This window comes from Uranotaenia lowii, chromosome 2, assembly GCF_029784155.1.
Source record: "Uranotaenia lowii strain MFRU-FL chromosome 2, ASM2978415v1, whole genome shotgun sequence".
Classification (NCBI taxonomy): domain Eukaryota; kingdom Metazoa; phylum Arthropoda; class Insecta; order Diptera; family Culicidae; genus Uranotaenia; species Uranotaenia lowii.
Window position 1 is genome coordinate 421,378,476 of NC_073692.1, and position 18,044 is coordinate 421,396,519.

Sequence of the window (18,044 nt, forward strand, 5' to 3'; positions counted from 1 at the left end):
AATAATAACTTTTTTTGTGACATTCCAACTCCTTTCTCTTAATTCGTATCACTTTGATGTCTTCTACAAAATTGTAGCCAGAGAAATTTCCTGTTAAATCATATCATTGACTTATGACGTTGGATTTATGCTAAAGGGAAGACGAGCGTTTTCACAGTGATTAGTATGATTTTGTCTTTGAAAAAACCATTAAAAAGGTTAAAAAATCTTCAAAAAAATAAAATGTTCTAGACCCCCCGGTGGATTATTTCAAATTTGGGCTTAAATGAAAGGGGAAAGTTCCAGCTTTCGAATGGTGCAAAAATTAGCGATGCGATGCTTTAGAAAAATAAAGTTTTCTCCCAGAGACACCGTGATGTGCCAAAATCGAATGTTGCCAAAAACGAACGGGGTCTGTACATCAGAATACCAAGATTCATACATTTTTGTCCAGGCTCCTTTAAGACTTCTTTATTTGATAAGGCATGTTATCACAAGCAGAAATCTAGTTCATAATACCCGAGAAAAGTCAACTTTTTTACCGGAAAAAAAACTTGAGGGCGCCGCCCGTGGCCTAGAGGATGGCGTTTGAGTCATCTATGCCGGAGGTCATGCGATCGAATCTCGGTCACGACATACAGAGTATACTCTTTCTGTGGGCTGATGGTTTTAGCGTTTGTAAGATTTACAAACACCCTTTACACCCTTTAAAGATTTTGAATGACATGGCAATTTATTTTATAAAGAACCAAATCAGGGTTTTACAACTAAAAGTTTGGTAGAGAATCTCAGCAATAATTGTTTTCCAGCAACATGGCCACACTGCCAAGTGGTTCATTGAAATGAAGTTCATGCACTCTCTAAAACCCAAAAAAATCCCAGAGCACAAGTCTCCGATAACATTCCGAGAAAAAAGAGAGCAACACGTGTTCACCGGCAGGCGACATACGCTTGAAGCACCCCACGATTGTCTGCTGTCAGCCAGGCAGGATGATAATAGTATGGGACCAGCGCGGCAGTCGCGCTCCCTCATTGCTCGATTGCAGATTCGAAAAAGGTTCCACACCAGACCGTTCCTATACGAGAATCGTAAGAGAGTGTTCTGACGGCTGCTGACTAGCGATTGACCTGTCTGAAGTGTTAAAGTAGGTTCGCTTTCGGGAAGGATTGCTTGCGCGTGAAGCCGGTTCCGGTCGTTCTTTGGCTGTAGGATGTATACTGTGTCCAAGGGTCCCAGCAAGTTGGTAGCCAAAACCCGAAGAGGTAACTGTCCCCTTTGGTTGTCCGGAAGAATCAAAATCTTCCTGTGTCGTCATATGACGAAAATCACAGTTAATGTTGTGCAATCGATTTTTCTCGTGACCGGAAGAATTTTGAATTCAACATTTTTTTTAATGAAAATTTATGAACCTTAAGTGATTATTCCATTTCTCGTGTAGGTATTCCTCAGAATTATGAGAAGTTTGAGCTTATGCGTGAACTGGGCAAAAAGAACGGCGACTGTGATATCACGAACGGTGAATTAAGGTGAGTTTCTAGTTTACATAACAACTACATAACCTCAACGCGATTGAAATTCTAGAGAGGGTAAAGCGTGATTTTGAAAGCAACTAGGTGGGGGGTGAGTTGTAAGGACGAAGTTCTTAGCCAGGCAAAAAGTGGCTTAGTAAATTAGTAATGGCTCGTGGTTTCTCAGCTGTTGTTATGTAATATGTAGGTATGCCCGAGTCGCGTCAAACACTTGAGATGAACAATCAGCATAGTTACCAATCAAAGGCAATAAACATCGCGTATCATCATGAACGCTTGCCAATTGATGAAGTGATGTAGCATTTATACGTCTAGTTATGGTTTGTGTTGTTTGATACTCGTCGTCCAATTGGTCGCTATGTGCGTTGTATTTTCAGTTAGGCCGGCCGGTTGGGCGTCGTCGTCGCCGTCGCAGAGAGAAAGCAAGATGAAAACATCAAAGTTCAAACACCCTCGAGTAGGTACACGTTTTCATGGACGCTAGGCACGATTTTCTTGAACGCATTTTAACAGGAATGTGCTAATTTTCAAGCCTAACGCATGCAGGATGAGAATAATATGAAGATAATTTCTGGATACCCCCGGAAGGAATGCATATCTGGACAACACAAAAAAAAAAAAATAACCCAGATATGTGCCACACTTTTTGATCTCCTCAAATCGCATTGTTAGGCTGAACTTACAGTGACTGGTAATCCCCTCTTCTTTGAAATAAAAAAAAAGTTAGATCTATGATTTTTTTTTGAAAAATTCAATGAATTCATCGTAACGGTTGGAATTTCAATACCATGTTATCATTTATTAATATTTCGGTAGTGAATTCTGGAAAGGGCGAATGCACCAAATGTAAACAAATGAAGTTATTAGCTGGGTTAAAAAGTACGTTTGGAGATCACATTTTAATACTACAAAGTCATCTGAATGATTTACGTTTTCCGAAAAATTGGAAGAAAAAAAATGTTTTCTGGGAGCTTATGGAGCTGTCAAACTTTGAAAGCGTTTTTTTTTTTCGAAACAGTGATGCTGGCGCATTCGCCGTACTCAAAATTCGATACCGATTTGTTTATTAGCTTAGTATTAATAAGTATCTAAATTTACATTATGGATCTTAGAGGTCATATTCAACTGAATTTGAAGCAAAAAGTGTAGAAAACAGCAGAATTATTTCATCTACAAGGTAAAAAAAACAATCTTGAGGTTATCCCTAGTCTCAACATGAACCCTATAAAGCATCATTGATTATTTTCGAACAAAAAAGGTAAAGGAAACTGACATTAGGAAAGAAAATAAAGCTTTTTTAACAGTAGATAAATATTAAACTAAATATTTCAAAAAAATATTCTAATTGAAAAATGTTTTAAATTTTGTAAAGCTGTTGATATTGACTTTTTTAAATTTTAATGTGAAGTGGATATTTTCTCATGCCAGTCACATTTTAGATGTATTGTTCATTTTTTTATACGAAAATTTCTTCCGACACGTAGGTAAACTTTAGAAAATTCATATAATGTCAATTCGTTGACGAAGAAAAAAATGAGCATAACCTTTAGCTGGAACTATGTTCAACCTTATTTTTTCATTATTTATAAAGGGAAGATTCCCAACCATCGTTAGAAATATTCTCCTCATGACTTTATGTTATTATACTTGGAAAAGTGCGTTTATTACCATACGCATTATTGACACCTTCCAGTGCGTCAAGCTTCGTCGCCACCATGAGGCTGATAGATTAGAATGCGCACAAAAGTAAACCAAAATGTTGCTACGCTTTTTGCTTTCACGTGTTTGTTAAAGGTTGGTGAGATTGTGAGATAAGCGAATGGGAGAAGTTTAGTGTTTACACAAATCGTTTCCCGCAATTATTTGTTCACGGATGCAAGGGCAGAGCTCCCTATCCTATCATCTGTGAAGCTTCACCGCAGGTCTAAGCAAGAACCTCATTTATGTTTTGACACCGATGTGTGCTCCCTGACTCTTGTTATCTGATCGCGGGAGAGTTCCGGTCTATCAGAACACAGGGACTCGAATATAAATTGACTGACATGTTATTTCTCGTCTACTAAAGCTGGGAACTAAGTAAGAAATCATATTGAACAAATAAAAATAACTTCAGTTGAGATTTAATTTTTCTAAATCTGATCATCCATCTAGCAACAAAAATATCAAAACTATGAATTTTTACAAAAACTAAAGATCACATTTCCTTTCTAGTGTTCCCCGGCCAGTTTTCCAGACAGCGAAAAAATCATCCGCACAACACCTGAGAGCGCAGCAGCAAAATTCAGAATCATCAAATCTCAGCCCGCAGCATGAGGAACTGATAAAGTACATCAACGACTGTAAGTTTACCCTTTTTGTTTCTAATCTCTCTAATGTTTAAGTTTTGGCTTAACTACCTCAAGCAATGGGATGGGTTACTTTACAGTAGCCGACTTGATTGACGCTTGTTGTAAATAAAGGAAAGCAGGGCACACGACTGTGAACAAGATTATTTTATGTTTTAACGCCACTAACGATCGATTGATATGGTTAACGTCTCGCGTGGCTAAGGTTTCAATGCAAAAATTAACAACATTGCAAAATTTTATTTGATCCATGCTGATCAATTGATTTTATGTGACCCTTAAAATAAGCGTGCTGTGTGATTTTGCGAAGAATTTGAAATTATCTGCAGTTGAAAAAATAAATTGAAGATCTCACCTTAATCAGAATTAATCTGATTAAGACATGGGGAATTATATGCCATTATTTACCTATAATTGCGTAACAGGCATTATAAACTCAGGTTTAACTTTTTGACTTTTAGGGTCTGTTTTGTAAGAGATTCTAGGCATTAACGTTGAAGTTTGAGTTAGAACCAACCAAGGGAAGTTTCAGATGCCCAATTGGTGTCAATTGAATTTATTGTTTATCAATCAAAAAAGACATACACCTGTTAAACAGCTAATAACTTTTTTGTCTAAAAAGAAACGATGTTATGATATTCGACAAAGTTGTTCAGCGGAAAATTTCCTTCAAAGAATTAATAAATTGGCATAACAACCATGAGCTGGCACGGTTTCTCAGAAGAAACAAAAGTGATGTTGATTTTTCAGTACAAAATATTGAATTTGCCCATACAAACCTAAAAGTTCAAATTTACTCATGTAAACGTTACTTAAAAATTCTGCAAAAAATCATGGATGAGTTTTGGACTAAAACGGAGCTTTTAAGACCCCAGGGTTTGTGAAATTCAAAAATGACCCCAAATCGACTCAGTCTAATGCCCAATGCATTTTCTAAGTGCATGCCAAAATCTCAAACAAATTCTAAAAAAATGTTCATACGAAACGGATCAGCAATACACAATTATTTTACTAATTTCGGTGCAATTTTTTTCGCATTATTTTTTTAAAGCCGTATTACCTCTGGAAAGCAATCGTTCCTCAATGTATTAAAAACAAAAATTCTATAAAAGCTGCATGACTTCTCTACAGTTATTGATTCCTAGAGGGAACTTTAAAAGGAAAATGAAAGTTAGAGGAGTAAAGTTGAAACAACCTCATTTATAGCTGTAAAGTGCAATATTGTTCGTAATCACTATGCACATGCTAGATCAGACAGTCCACATTCCGTATACATTAGGCGATTATGAAATGGACACCAAATCCTTGTGAAATTTAGATACCAGAATCATGGTTTTTTTTCTTTTTAATAGGAGTTTAACCCGTTAAGGTCATTCTTCCACGAGAATCAGGGTTCAGGTTCAGGATTCAACAGACCTCAGATTGAGATTCAAACTAAATTTAGCATTCTAAACCTAAATGTTCAGATTGAAGAATTTTGGTTCTAAATTTAGAATAACAGATTACAATTGTCATTCAGAATTTAAATTGCTTCATAAATAACCTTTACCTTACTTATCATAACATTTAAAAAAAGGATTAACTAAACCCAAATTCAGAAGTTTATCTAGAATATTTGAATTAAAGATTCCACCAAATTAACTTAAAAATTTGTTTTTATCATATAATGTATGTGAGAAAACTTTTGTAAGAAAATGAAATCAACAAAGCAATCAGAACCATGCTTTTGCCAGTTTCATCCATTACAAAAATTTATGTAAAATTTTTTGTAATGGATGAAAACAAAAATCCCACATTTAAATTTAAGAATACATTAACTCAAATACAAGATTGACATTTCAGGGTTTACGACATTCATGAGGTCCAAAATTCGATTTTTTAATCTTTGATGTGGATTATCTCGAAAAAAATATTTAAAACTAGATGCTTTGCTACACCTTTTAATTTGTTGTAGGCGTATTTTTGAATTTCATATCAACATAATTCAGACGCAACCACCTTTAAATGAAAGCTACAGCTGAAATTTTGAATTGCAATGCAGATAGGAATTCAAATTATTTACTGAAACTTGATCTATAATTTTTTTTCAAGATCTGGAACTTTTCCTCTGTTTATAAGCTTCATGAGCGCTTTATTATGCCAAAATGTATGTTTTAAAGTTATTTCAAATCTCAGTTAGTTTAACACAAATCTTTAAATAAATAGGTTTTGATGATGTAGTCATACACAGAAATTTTTTTTGACTTTTACGTGTCACTAAAAACTGCAACCTTTAAAATAAATCAACCTGTAATTTACAAAACCTGTAATTTTAAATTGTTTTCCTTAAAAGTTAACGAAAATCATTTATTATTTCAGCAAATGTCCTGTAAAAAAATTGTACACTAAAAATTAAATGTCACGTAATTTGTTTTTCGACCTGTAAAATTACGGTAAATGTCCTGCTGCTTTTTGTTACAGGACATTTGCGTAATTTTACAGGAAATAATTTTGGCTGTTTAGATAAAAAAGCTTTTTGACAATATGTCGATCTCTTTAGTAAACCCAAGTAACAAATTAAGTTTTATAACAAGCTACAAGACCAAGTTTAGGTTTCATAAGAGGCTTAAAGAGTCTTACAAATCAATCAGTGTTACTTGGGAATATTTTGCAGTGTTGTAGATATTCGAATTTTGATCTTAATTCCATCTTTTTCCATTAAACAAAAACTACAATTTTTTTCAAACATATTTGCAAAAGCGCGAGTACTTTGAATCTGAAACGTGCTTTCTAAAAAGTAACAATTTTCATGGCTCATTAAACATCATATCTGAACTCTTATTCAAGAACGATTGATTTTTTTTCCGTTTGAACGACATGTTAATTAAAGTACGAATAAAAGATTGTTGAAGCTAAAAAAATGATTTTCTCATAGATTATTTAGGCTTTTGATGGAATCTTTCGGTATCAGATATGCTTTAGAGCAGGGCGAGCAACCGTTTAAAAAGCAACGGGCTAATTTGAATTCAAAATCTTTTCGGCGAGCCGCACTTAAAAAAAAGCTTACGTCAATATTTTGCCGAACTCTTCAGATAATAACCAAAAGATTTAATAAGTAAAGAAAAGTTGGTTCGTTATAACAATTTTTGGCACTTTTGTTTTTAAAATGTACGAATTAATGGGTTATTTTTTCGAAATTTATTTGAAAAGAAATTCAACATCATTTTTAAATGCAAACCGTGTATATCACAGAAATTACTTAAAAAACGAGTGAAATATTTTGAATTTTCGAAACCGTCTTTTCAGCGTTGGACGTTAAATCTTTGTTCAAATTCACTGATCAAAATTTCGGTTTTTTGTGCGTATTTCAAAAAGGTTTTCCACAGTTGAAATTTGCACTCTAAGCCCTGATTTTTTTCTACAAATGGAGAGAAAATATCTTTGACATAAGATTTTGTTGAAATCTGCTGGAATCCTGGGAATAACAAAAAAATCACAGATTCCCAAGCAAATTTTATCCAGAAATCTAAGCTAGAGTCTACATTCCTTATTGTTATATTTTTAAACATTTTTAAATAGATTTTATGAATTAAATTTTAGTGCTACTGGGATGAGATTTGTAACTCTATTTTAACAATATTTCTTGACGTTTTCAATATGAATTGTTATTTTCCAAGTAAAAATGCTAAATTTTCAACGTTTGGTTTAACATCACAAAAAAATTTCTCAGATTTTTGGGATAAAAAATTTCTATGTTATAGGTTTTTCCATGAACACATTTTTTCCGGCAGTTTTAAGGCTTAGTCATGTCGATATGAAATCTTAAATTGCTCAACCATGTTTTTTTTTTATAAAAATGAGGAAAGCCATAAATGCTTATCATTTGTTAATGATTTCATTGTTTTTTTTTTTTTTGCTAGAATTTGATTCCCATCGAAATTAGCGTTCTTGTCCAATTGATTAAAATAATAATTCTTAAAAAAATCTGCTGAGAATTTATCATAGAACTTTACCTTTGACACAAATAAAAAAAAAATCATCATCATGTGCTCATCAGTGGTCGTTTTTTCGTTTTCATTTGCCTTCGTCGACGTGGTATTAGTTATTGATTTTGGATTAAAAAACTCTGAAGGAGAAGTTAGGAAAACTGTATTTTAAATTAGAAAATAACCCCAATATTACTTTTCTGACCATGATGTTGCATTTGACCCTTTTAAAAAATACAGGTTGAATGCTTAAATCCCTGAAAAAAATTCACCAATCTTAATGATTGTGGGATAATTCCAAACAAAAACACTTGAAGTGGATATTTAAACATGTTGTAGGGATGAGATGAAGAATATACAGAAAATAAATCAAATTTAATTAGGAATAAAATAAAATAATAGTTATATTCGGCAACACTGTAGATGAAAAAAAATAAAATAAATTTCTATGAGAACATTTGCTATTTTGGCAGCACTTGACAAACAAACAAAACAAAGTCAGTCATTGATCTATTCTTGCGAGCGACAGACGTGTTAAAGTGAATCTCTGAATAGAGATTCGTAAAATCACGACACATGTCATCGATATATCAACTATTTCCGGTTTATGGACTGGTATTTCATGATAATTAACGATGTATCGCAGGAAAAATTGGAGAAATCAATTCAATTTCAGAAAGGCTTCGCGGGCCGCTCAATAGAGTCTTGAAAGGTCCGAAAGCGGCCCGCGGGTTGCTCACCCCTGCTTTAGAGCAAAGATAATGCATGTTTAGCACGTTAAGTCTTTGGAAAACGCTTTGTTGAATTAGCCCAGGGGATGTCAAGATACGAATATGTGTGTAGGAAAGGTGAAGTAAAAATGGATTATAATATTAAAGTATAACATAACACTTTCAATATGCTTCGGCTAGCGCACAATATCCGTGAATAATATCTTATAGAACTTTTAATTTTTTCGGAATGTCAACAAATTTTTCTCAACATGTCATTTTCCTTATTTGTTCAAGTATTACATTAAGGTACACCGGGGTAAGTGTGGACGATGGCTATTAAAACAATACTGTGCACTATTTTATCAAACTTTTAATGCAGAATGTTCAATTTACTTTTAATCTATCCAATAACTGTGAAAAAGATACGATTCAGACAATAACGGATGTTTACAGCGACTTTTTTGGAATTTTCTATTTTCACCTACGATGTCAAGTTGATGTGCATCTTTTTCAATTGCAAATTTCTCGTAAACTAGCTGGCTCTCGATGAAAAACTCTACATTGAAACAATCCTTACATTCCAAACAACCAGTTAGGAAAAGAAACGGCGGTTAAAAATGAAGAAAAAAGATTTTATTTACAAAAAACTAAAATTTTGTCTCCAACCCCTGTCTGGGGTAAGTGTGGACGGCTTTAAAAGACTTGATGTTTACACATTTTTTAAAATTTTCTGTCTTTCATCCTTCATGAATTGTATTATTTAGCTATATTTTGCATTCGGATCATGAAAAGTTGGATAAAGTACTTGTTTGTTCTGTGTTTTTGATAAAATCGGATTTCGTGTGTTGCAACATATATTACACAATGATTATTGATAGATGCCTTACTAATAGTATCATGAACTTTTTTTCAAAATTTTGGACGGTTCGAGCAATAAAATAATGTATTCAACCAAGAAAACACAATTTTTTCGAAAGTTTGCTAAGAAATCAAAGGGAAAATCTACCGTCCACACTTACCCCATAAAGCGGGGTAAGTGAAGACACCAGCAGTCCATTAAAATTTACGTGATAACTTTTCTCGCTTTGCTTCTATCGAGCTCATCTCTTCAGCGTTTGTAAAAAAACATCGCTGGACTGGACACGTACCAGGGAACAGGTTTCATACGACGCCAAGCCGCGAAGCCAGCCGGTCACGCAGAGTGGAAGTGGGAAGTTTTTTTCATTTTTATAACCGCGTCGTTGAATTCAAACAACAAGTTTCGGATTTTTAGAATAGTGGAGTGGCAGTGCCAGGAAAACTATTTAAAAAGAAATAAGTATATAGTAACTACGATAGAGGAAAAGTATAGGTGAGAGAAAAAAGGAGATAGATTTGTTAAGATTAGTAATCCAGAGCAAAAGGTAAGAAAGTGAGGTTAGAATCTAAATTGGTAACATAAATGACCTGACAAAATGGACGACGAAAAGCATAAAACGAACATACTGCCAGATAAACAACAACTACCAAACTTACCTGACTTATCGACCACAGACGACGAGGAGGAATTCCAAGGATTCCAAGACGCTCGTCAAGATGAGCCAGTACGTAACACCAGGAAACGACAAATTAAAAAAGCGAAAGAAATTAACAAAAAAACCAAAAATGAAGAACTAACTAAACAATTGGAAGAGGAAAATCATAAAACTCAACCAAAAACCCCAGATCAAAATTTGAAACCAAACACTTTTATTAATAATACTAACAATGATTCTGAAAAATGGATCAAAAATGATCTCTATAACATTATTTTTCTTGATCCGATCTCCACTTCTTCTGAAGAAACATTATTAGAAGCTATGGAAATAGGTAAATTCCTTTTTAATTTAAATTTGAACCAATTTTCGGAAATAAAAAAAGCGGGTAAATATAGATATAAGTTAATTTATAAGAATCCCAAAGATACAGAGAAAATATTAAATGCAAAACAATTACTTACCATTAATAACTACAGAGCCTCAATACCGCAAATGCTTAAAGAAACAATCGGTGTAATTAAAAATATTCCTACTACCATTTCGGAGGAAGAAATCCTAAAATTTGCTGAAACTGAAAAAAGGATAATAAAAGTAGAAAGAATTAAATAGAAAAAGGATCAAAATACCTTAATTGAAACCAATTCCGTCAAAATAACATTCGAAGGTCCAGACTTACCAAGAAATGTACAAATTTACGGAGTAAATAATAAAATTGAATTATACATCTTCCCCATAAAAATTTGTAAGAATTGCTGGCGCATAGGCCATAGAGAAAAAGCTTGTAAAAGCACCAAAAACTGCGAAAACTGCGGAAATACTCTAGACACAAATCATATCGATTGCTCCAAAAACAAACCAACTTGCAAAAACTGCAAGGGAGAACATCTCCCAAACGCAAAAGAATGCCCGGAAAAAATTAGAAGACAAAACATAAACAAAATGATGGCGGTCAACAAAATGACCTTCTTAGAAGCTAATAAATGCTACCCAAAAACTTTCAACAGATTCTCACTTTTGCAGTCTACTGACGAATTCCCTGAGTTGGAACGTCCAAGTACGACACTCAATACAATATCGAAACATAGTAAAGAACTTCCAAAAACCAAACCAAACCCCTACTGAAAAGCATATTCCAAAATTCATTCAAACAAAAGAAGTAGAACTTCCAACTAAACCAATTACATCTAATCCACATAAAACAACAGATTTTGAAAAAACTACGGCCGAGCTTATACAACAAACGACTAGGCAAATGATGATGGCTTTAACAACCATCAACAAAAACATCACAAATATTGATTCAGACATCTTAGAAATAGAAATCGGATCAATTTCAAAAAACATGATCTATCAAAATTACAAAATAGCATCAAATATTAACCAAAACATACGAAACAAAATTAATAAAAATTAAAAAAACAAAAAAAAAACATATAAAATTAAATAAAACTTAGATAAACATTAACTAGAATACGAAATCATTAATTAACGACTATTAATTTAATATTAGGATACTACAATCAACGACCAAAAAGAAATCACTATACTCATTTATATTCTTTCTGAAACAAAAATGGCCACCTTCGAATCTAATTTGAAAATATCTCAAATCAATATTCGTAGTATTAGACCAATGCAAAAAAGAGAAATAATAAAAAAATATCTTATCGAAAACAAAATACATATACTTATGATCCAAGAAACTTGGATTAAAGAATCTGAAAACTTCAAATTTCTAAATTATATTTTTTTCAAAAAATGTCGTGACGAAGGATATGGTGGAGTAGGGCTACTAGTTCACCCTAAACTAATCGTAGAAGAAATCAATATTAGTAACGTAGATTTAGAGTTAATAGCAATAAAAATTAAAAACATTAAAAATCCAACAATATTTATATCTATATACATTCCCCCTGAAATTTCAATATCATATTTTGAACAACAAATCAACAATCTTTTCCAATTCATGCAAAACTCTACAACTCCAATTATAATGGGAGGTGATTTTAACGCTCATCACCCAATATGGGACAAAATAACAAACAAATTGAATAGAAGAGGATCCATTATAAGTGATTTATTAGATAACAACGATTTAATTTTCCTCAACAACGGAGAAGCAACAACATGGGCAGATGTAAACCATACTTCATCAGCCATAGATTTAACGCTAGCTACAGCAGATTTGGCTGGAAAAATAAATTGGGAAGTAAACAATACACACTTCGACTCTGACCACAAAATGATAGAATGTACCCTGATCAACTACAATAAATTCCATGACGCGAAACCGATAACTCTTGTAAACAAAAACAAAGCTATCGAGTATCTAAATAATTTAGATCCGTCGAGCATTGAAGATGAAAATGACATGAACTACAAAATTACAGATGCTATCAATAACTCGTTATATCAATTTAAATTTGATAAAAAGAAACAATTAAAACCATATTGGAACGAACAAATTAAAGAACTCTATGAAATTAAGAATAGGAAACATATAATTTTTAGAAATAATTTAACACTTGAAAACAAAAAAGAATACAAAAAAGCAGAATACAAATTTAAGAAAACACTGAAACAAGAAATTAAAAATTACAGGAAAGACATGCTCGACAAAATAAACAATGAAACACCAATCAATGAAATGTGGAAGATTGTAAAAGCGATCGAAGGCAATTTTAAACAGAAAGAAAATGACGAACTAATGACAAATGATGAACTTGCCAATAAATTTATGGAACTTAATTTCAAGAAAACGGATCTAGGAACATTCCAATCCAATAATTTCGAACCAGATGAAGTAAAATACGCGGGCAATATTCCAATTGCCAAAATGATAAACAATATTAAGAATAAGAAAGACCGCTCCGCGGCGGGAGAAAATAAACTGTCGTATTTTTTGCTTAAAAGAATCAATAGTGATCTACTTATTAGGATTCTCGAAATAACTAACAACGTCTGGATGAAAGGCATTATACCAGAAGATTGGCTAAAAATTAAAATAATCCCAATCTATAAACCTAACCAAAACAAATCTTTAGAAACGTCATACAGACCGATAGCACTCATTAATACGAATCTAAAAATAATTAACTCAGAGATAAAAGATAGGATAGAAAAATTTATCAATGAAAACAAACATGTTCCAAAGTACTCTTACGGATTCAGGGCAGGATACTCGGCAGTAGACTGTATAAACCACCTTAATTCAATAGTTATGGAAGCGAAACGAAACAAAAGGAAAACAATCTCAATATTTCTTGATCTATCAAAGGCATTTGATTCCGTTGAAACTAAAACTTTATTGAAAATATTAGACGATATAAAACTACCCAAGAAAATTCTATTTTGGCTAGAACAATATCTTAAATCGAGGAAAGTTTTATTACAAACCGAAAACGATACAATTATTAAAGAAAATAATCATGGCCTCCCGCAGGGTTGCCCCTTATCCCCAATATTATTTAACCTCTACACAAAAGATTTACATAACATCAATGATACAAACAAAAAAATACTCCAATTCGCGGACGACTTCGTACTTACCATCTCTAGCGAATCGAAAAAAGCTGCAGAAGAAGAGTGCAACAGAACATTAAATGAACTAAATAAGAGATTGAATGATTTGAAAATCGAAATAAATATAGATAAAACAGCTGCGATACTTTATGACGCAAGAATGGGCGATCAATTAAATCTCAAAATAAATAACATTCCTATTAAACAAGTGAATAATCATAAATATTTAGGTTTCATAATAGATCACAAATTATCAAATAAGACTCACATAAACTATCTCAATAATAAAATTAAAAAAAGAAACAATATCTTAAAAATAATTTGTAGGAAAATCCACGGTGCACATCCACAAACAGCTCTTAGTATAAGCAAAGCTATTATAAGATCCCAAATTGATTACGGGATTTCCATATATGGAAACACTGCAAAATCAAACCTGATTAAACTGAATACTTCCTTCAACGATGCACTAAGAACCTGCTTAAGACTTTTGAAATCCACGCCCATTAATGCATTATATGCAGAAGCTGGAGAAATGCCAATTAAGAAAAGGGCCCAATGGCTGGCTAAAAAAGAAGTACTAAAAGCATTCTATAACAATAAACCGATAGTCGACATATTAAGTAAATTTTTAGAATCAGAAATACTACCAAAAAAAGTAACACTTTTAGAAACGATAACCTATCAGAACAACTATCTGATAATCCAAACAGCTTCAAATAAACCCCACCACTTTGATGAAAATCACAGATCACGGATCAAAAACAATATTGAAGAAAATATCATAGGAATTAAAAAAAATGAACAAAACAAATATACAATTAAATCAATAGTTAAAGATATTCTTAATAACAAATATAGGGAATACGAAAAAATATACACCGATGGGTCAAAATCAAATGAAGGCTGTGGAATCGGTATATTCTTTGAAAAAAAATCAGGGAAAATTTGCAACAAAGTAAACAATGAACTGTCAATCATGAATATTGAATTGATTGCAATAAATATAGCCATTGATAAAATTATAATTGAACCAGGAAACAAATTTCTCATTTGTACAGATTCAAAATCAGGCTTACAATTCCTTAAAAATTTTAACATTAGAGATAACTTCATAGTAAATGAAATACTTACAAAATTATTAAATACTGATAAAACAATAAAACTCCAATGGGTGCCAGGACACTCAAACATATACGGTAATGAAATCGCTGATCAGTTATCGAAACAAGGATGTTCTAACGAACAGATGATCCACACTCAAATCCCCTTAAACGATGCGTTAATTTTAGCGAAAAAAGAATCCTTACAAGAATGGCAAGAGGAATACAAAAACATATCTCTAAGTAAAGTAAAAGATCATTTTAAAATTCTACAAAATCCAACATTAAAACCTTGGTTCTCAAACCTTGATCTGGGTTTGCAACAAATAATAGCCATCGGAAGACTAAGAACCTTCCATTCTCTAGATAAACAAAAACTATATCACTGGAAACTAACCGACAATGACAAATGTGAAATTTGTAACACGACAGAAAATATAGAACATACGCTATTTAGATGCTTCAAACATACTCTCTCCAGGAACAACTTTCCGAGCTTAATACTTCATGACGATTTAGTTTCTCTCCTCACCAACGCAAACAGGAAAAGATACCTAGAAATTGCTAGATTTATTAAGCTTAACAATATTTCTCTCTAAGTCACTGAGATCCTATACCAATCCGATATCTTTGAAAAGTAAATATGCAACTGCCATTTCAATTCTGAAAAACCAACAACTTTCGTAACACAGTAACTTAAAAGAGGCGAAAAACTGCCCAACATAAACTTCCCTTTCACGTTATGCGACAAGACTTGGCAGTGTAGTTCGTAAACACAACGCGAACTCGCCATAAATTAGAAAAGAAGAAGAAGAAGAAGAAGCGTTTGTAAACAACATGTTCTGCATCAGATTGAATGTAATTTTATGAAAATTGCTCCACTGCTGATTTTTAATGATTTTTCAAAGTTGAACTATACGAAAAACCGTCCACACTTACCCCGGTGTACCTTATCAGTTTTATGACCTATAAACTGCATGAATGGTTCAACTTTGCATAGTTCAATTTATATAATATTTTGTTGGTTTTTTTTTATCATAGTTGATTATATAGATATTAAAGAGTGAAAAAATCCAGATTAAAAAATAAATAAGTTAAACATTTGAGATTATATGCAGAAAAGCTTCAATCAGCTGTATTTCAATCAAAGTTTATACATTAAACATTTATTCCAATATTTCCCGGAATCCCGGAAAAATGCCCGGGAAACGGACACTCTAAAGAGAATTCAGTAAGCAGGTTATTTAGAAGGGAACGGAGGATGAATAATCCAACCGGCTTAAAATCCCAAATAAAATAATATAGGTTATCAAAAATCAGTTTTTGATGTATTGATTTCTTTGAAAATAGTAAAAATGCTTTATCATCTTAAAAATGTCTTTTGCATATATTTGAACAGAGACCAAAACATCAACATAATCTGAAAAAAAAAACGTTCCTTTCCTTATTTGTTGTCGGTTTATTTTGATTTATAAATATGTACTAATTGATGTATTCCACAAAAACGGGTACATATCTACTGAAAAAATCTGTTAATTGTGGAGAGCTTTGTCTGCCAACTTTTCATATTCTAAAAGAACTAATATTTGACTGGTGCAAATTGAAAGTAATTTTTGTTTTCAAATCAAGTTTTTTCTACTGACACCGATACGATCAACGCCGAAAAATAATTACACTTTTCTTTCTTTAGCTATGTCGCTTTTTGTTTCAAGTGAATCCGTTTGTTGTCAGCTTTTTGTTTCGTTCCACACAGCATTTGTACTTTTGACGATGCCAATAAACTGTTAACTGGTCTGGTGGGGTTATAAAAATAAACTCCAATTCGGACTTATGGCATGAAGTTTTTTTTCGCTTTTTTTTATTTTGGACAAGCAGCGTTTCCAAAAATAACTCCGTCTTAAAATAATAATTAAAAAAAAAGATCAATTTTTTTTTTTTGATATTTGTTATAAATTTTCTTTTGTTTTAAATTTCGTTTGACTTAATAGATTGTTTTTTTTTCAGCTTGGAATATGGCGGTAGCTCCCAATCCTTACGACGTGCCTGGGTCCCCGGATTGTGAAAGTAAATATTTTGTTATTCAACATATTACGTAATTCTGACCAATGATCCAACAATTTGTCACATTAAATGAAGGTTCCTCCATGTCGTCGGCCTGCAGTACCAGCTCGATGTCCTCGGATAGCTCCAGCAGTAGTACGACCACGTTGTACTATAACGACCCGCCCAGCCCGGTCCTGGTAGACTTTAAACCCTTCGATCTGGAATCGTGGTGGGGAAGAAGAATATTCAACAACATCACCAAAAACCTGTGAACAAGTCTGATTAGTGTCGATAGCAAAGTAAGTGGATAAATCGTATTACAAACAACACAAAAACACGGAATACCAAACTGATGAATCCTAATTTACACATACCCCGGCACGTGTCATTAACACAAATTACTTACAGTGATCAGCAAATAGAAACAAAAAACTAACGATACAAATTATGTAAAAAGTAGTCCTAGTAGTTAAATAGTGATATGAAAAATATTTCGAATGGCTGCAATAATGGTGCTTCAAAATGGGAAAAAAAAGTTGGGAATCAGCAAATGCATATTCGGCAAACAAAATATTAAGGGCAAGCAAAAAGAGGGTGTAAACGAGTTTTTTTTGTAGGCCGGATGTGATTTAGCGCATTTAGGAATGATCGAAACGGGCGTGTGCAGTTGTTTTAAGAATGTGGAGACGATACTTTGCAGAGTTAGGTTTTTTTTTTTCGGTGACGTAGAATAGCTATTCCATGTTTGATTTTACTCTGAACGCTATCCTTAGACTCTTTTCTGTAAACAGCAGTAGCTAGGAGCCGAACTAATGGATCTGATTGATCAATTGCGCAATAAATCCGTTTGAAAATTGTATGGAGATACGCTTTGAAAACAAATAGTTCTTTAGTTCTACGGTCTAACGAGATATTTACAAACAACGCTGGCTCTCCTCCTCAGATCCTATGTTTCTCAAATTGATCCAAAAGTAGGGAGCAAGAAAAAGAATCAATTGCATGCTTGGTGATAATAGTGTAAAAAATATTCTGCTGGAAAAGTGTGTAGATGTTCGGATTGCTAACAAATTGAAAATGCAGACATATTAAAGACATAATAACAGCGAATTTCAGTTAAGTTTGGCAGCTTCAAAAAGTTGTCACTCGCATACAACTTGTGGTCATTGCAAACAAAAATCGCAAAATTGAAAGTCATTATATCAGGATAGATTTAACTGTTACTTTATGCGACTGATGCTGATGAGATGAATGAGAAATTAAAGAACAAATTGATTAAAAAATGATGGAATTTTTATTTGTCAACGAATTATCACCACAATAATATCCC

General features: G+C 32.9%; 1 protein-coding gene across 1 annotated transcript; it reads left to right on the forward strand.

The window, feature by feature from the left end:
• The first annotated feature begins 966 nt into the window (after nt 1-966).
• LOC129747945 (MAPK regulated corepressor interacting protein 2) lies at nt 967-17,992 on the forward strand. Its single transcript, XM_055742374.1, has 5 exons — nt 967-1,242; nt 1,419-1,506; nt 3,721-3,848; nt 16,679-16,738; nt 16,811-17,992. Exons 1-5 carry the CDS (start codon nt 1,191-1,193, stop codon nt 16,987-16,989), a joined length of 507 nt encoding a protein of 168 aa, XP_055598349.1. The 5' UTR covers nt 967-1,190; the 3' UTR covers nt 16,990-17,992.
• Nucleotides 17,993-18,044: the final 52 nt, after the last annotated feature.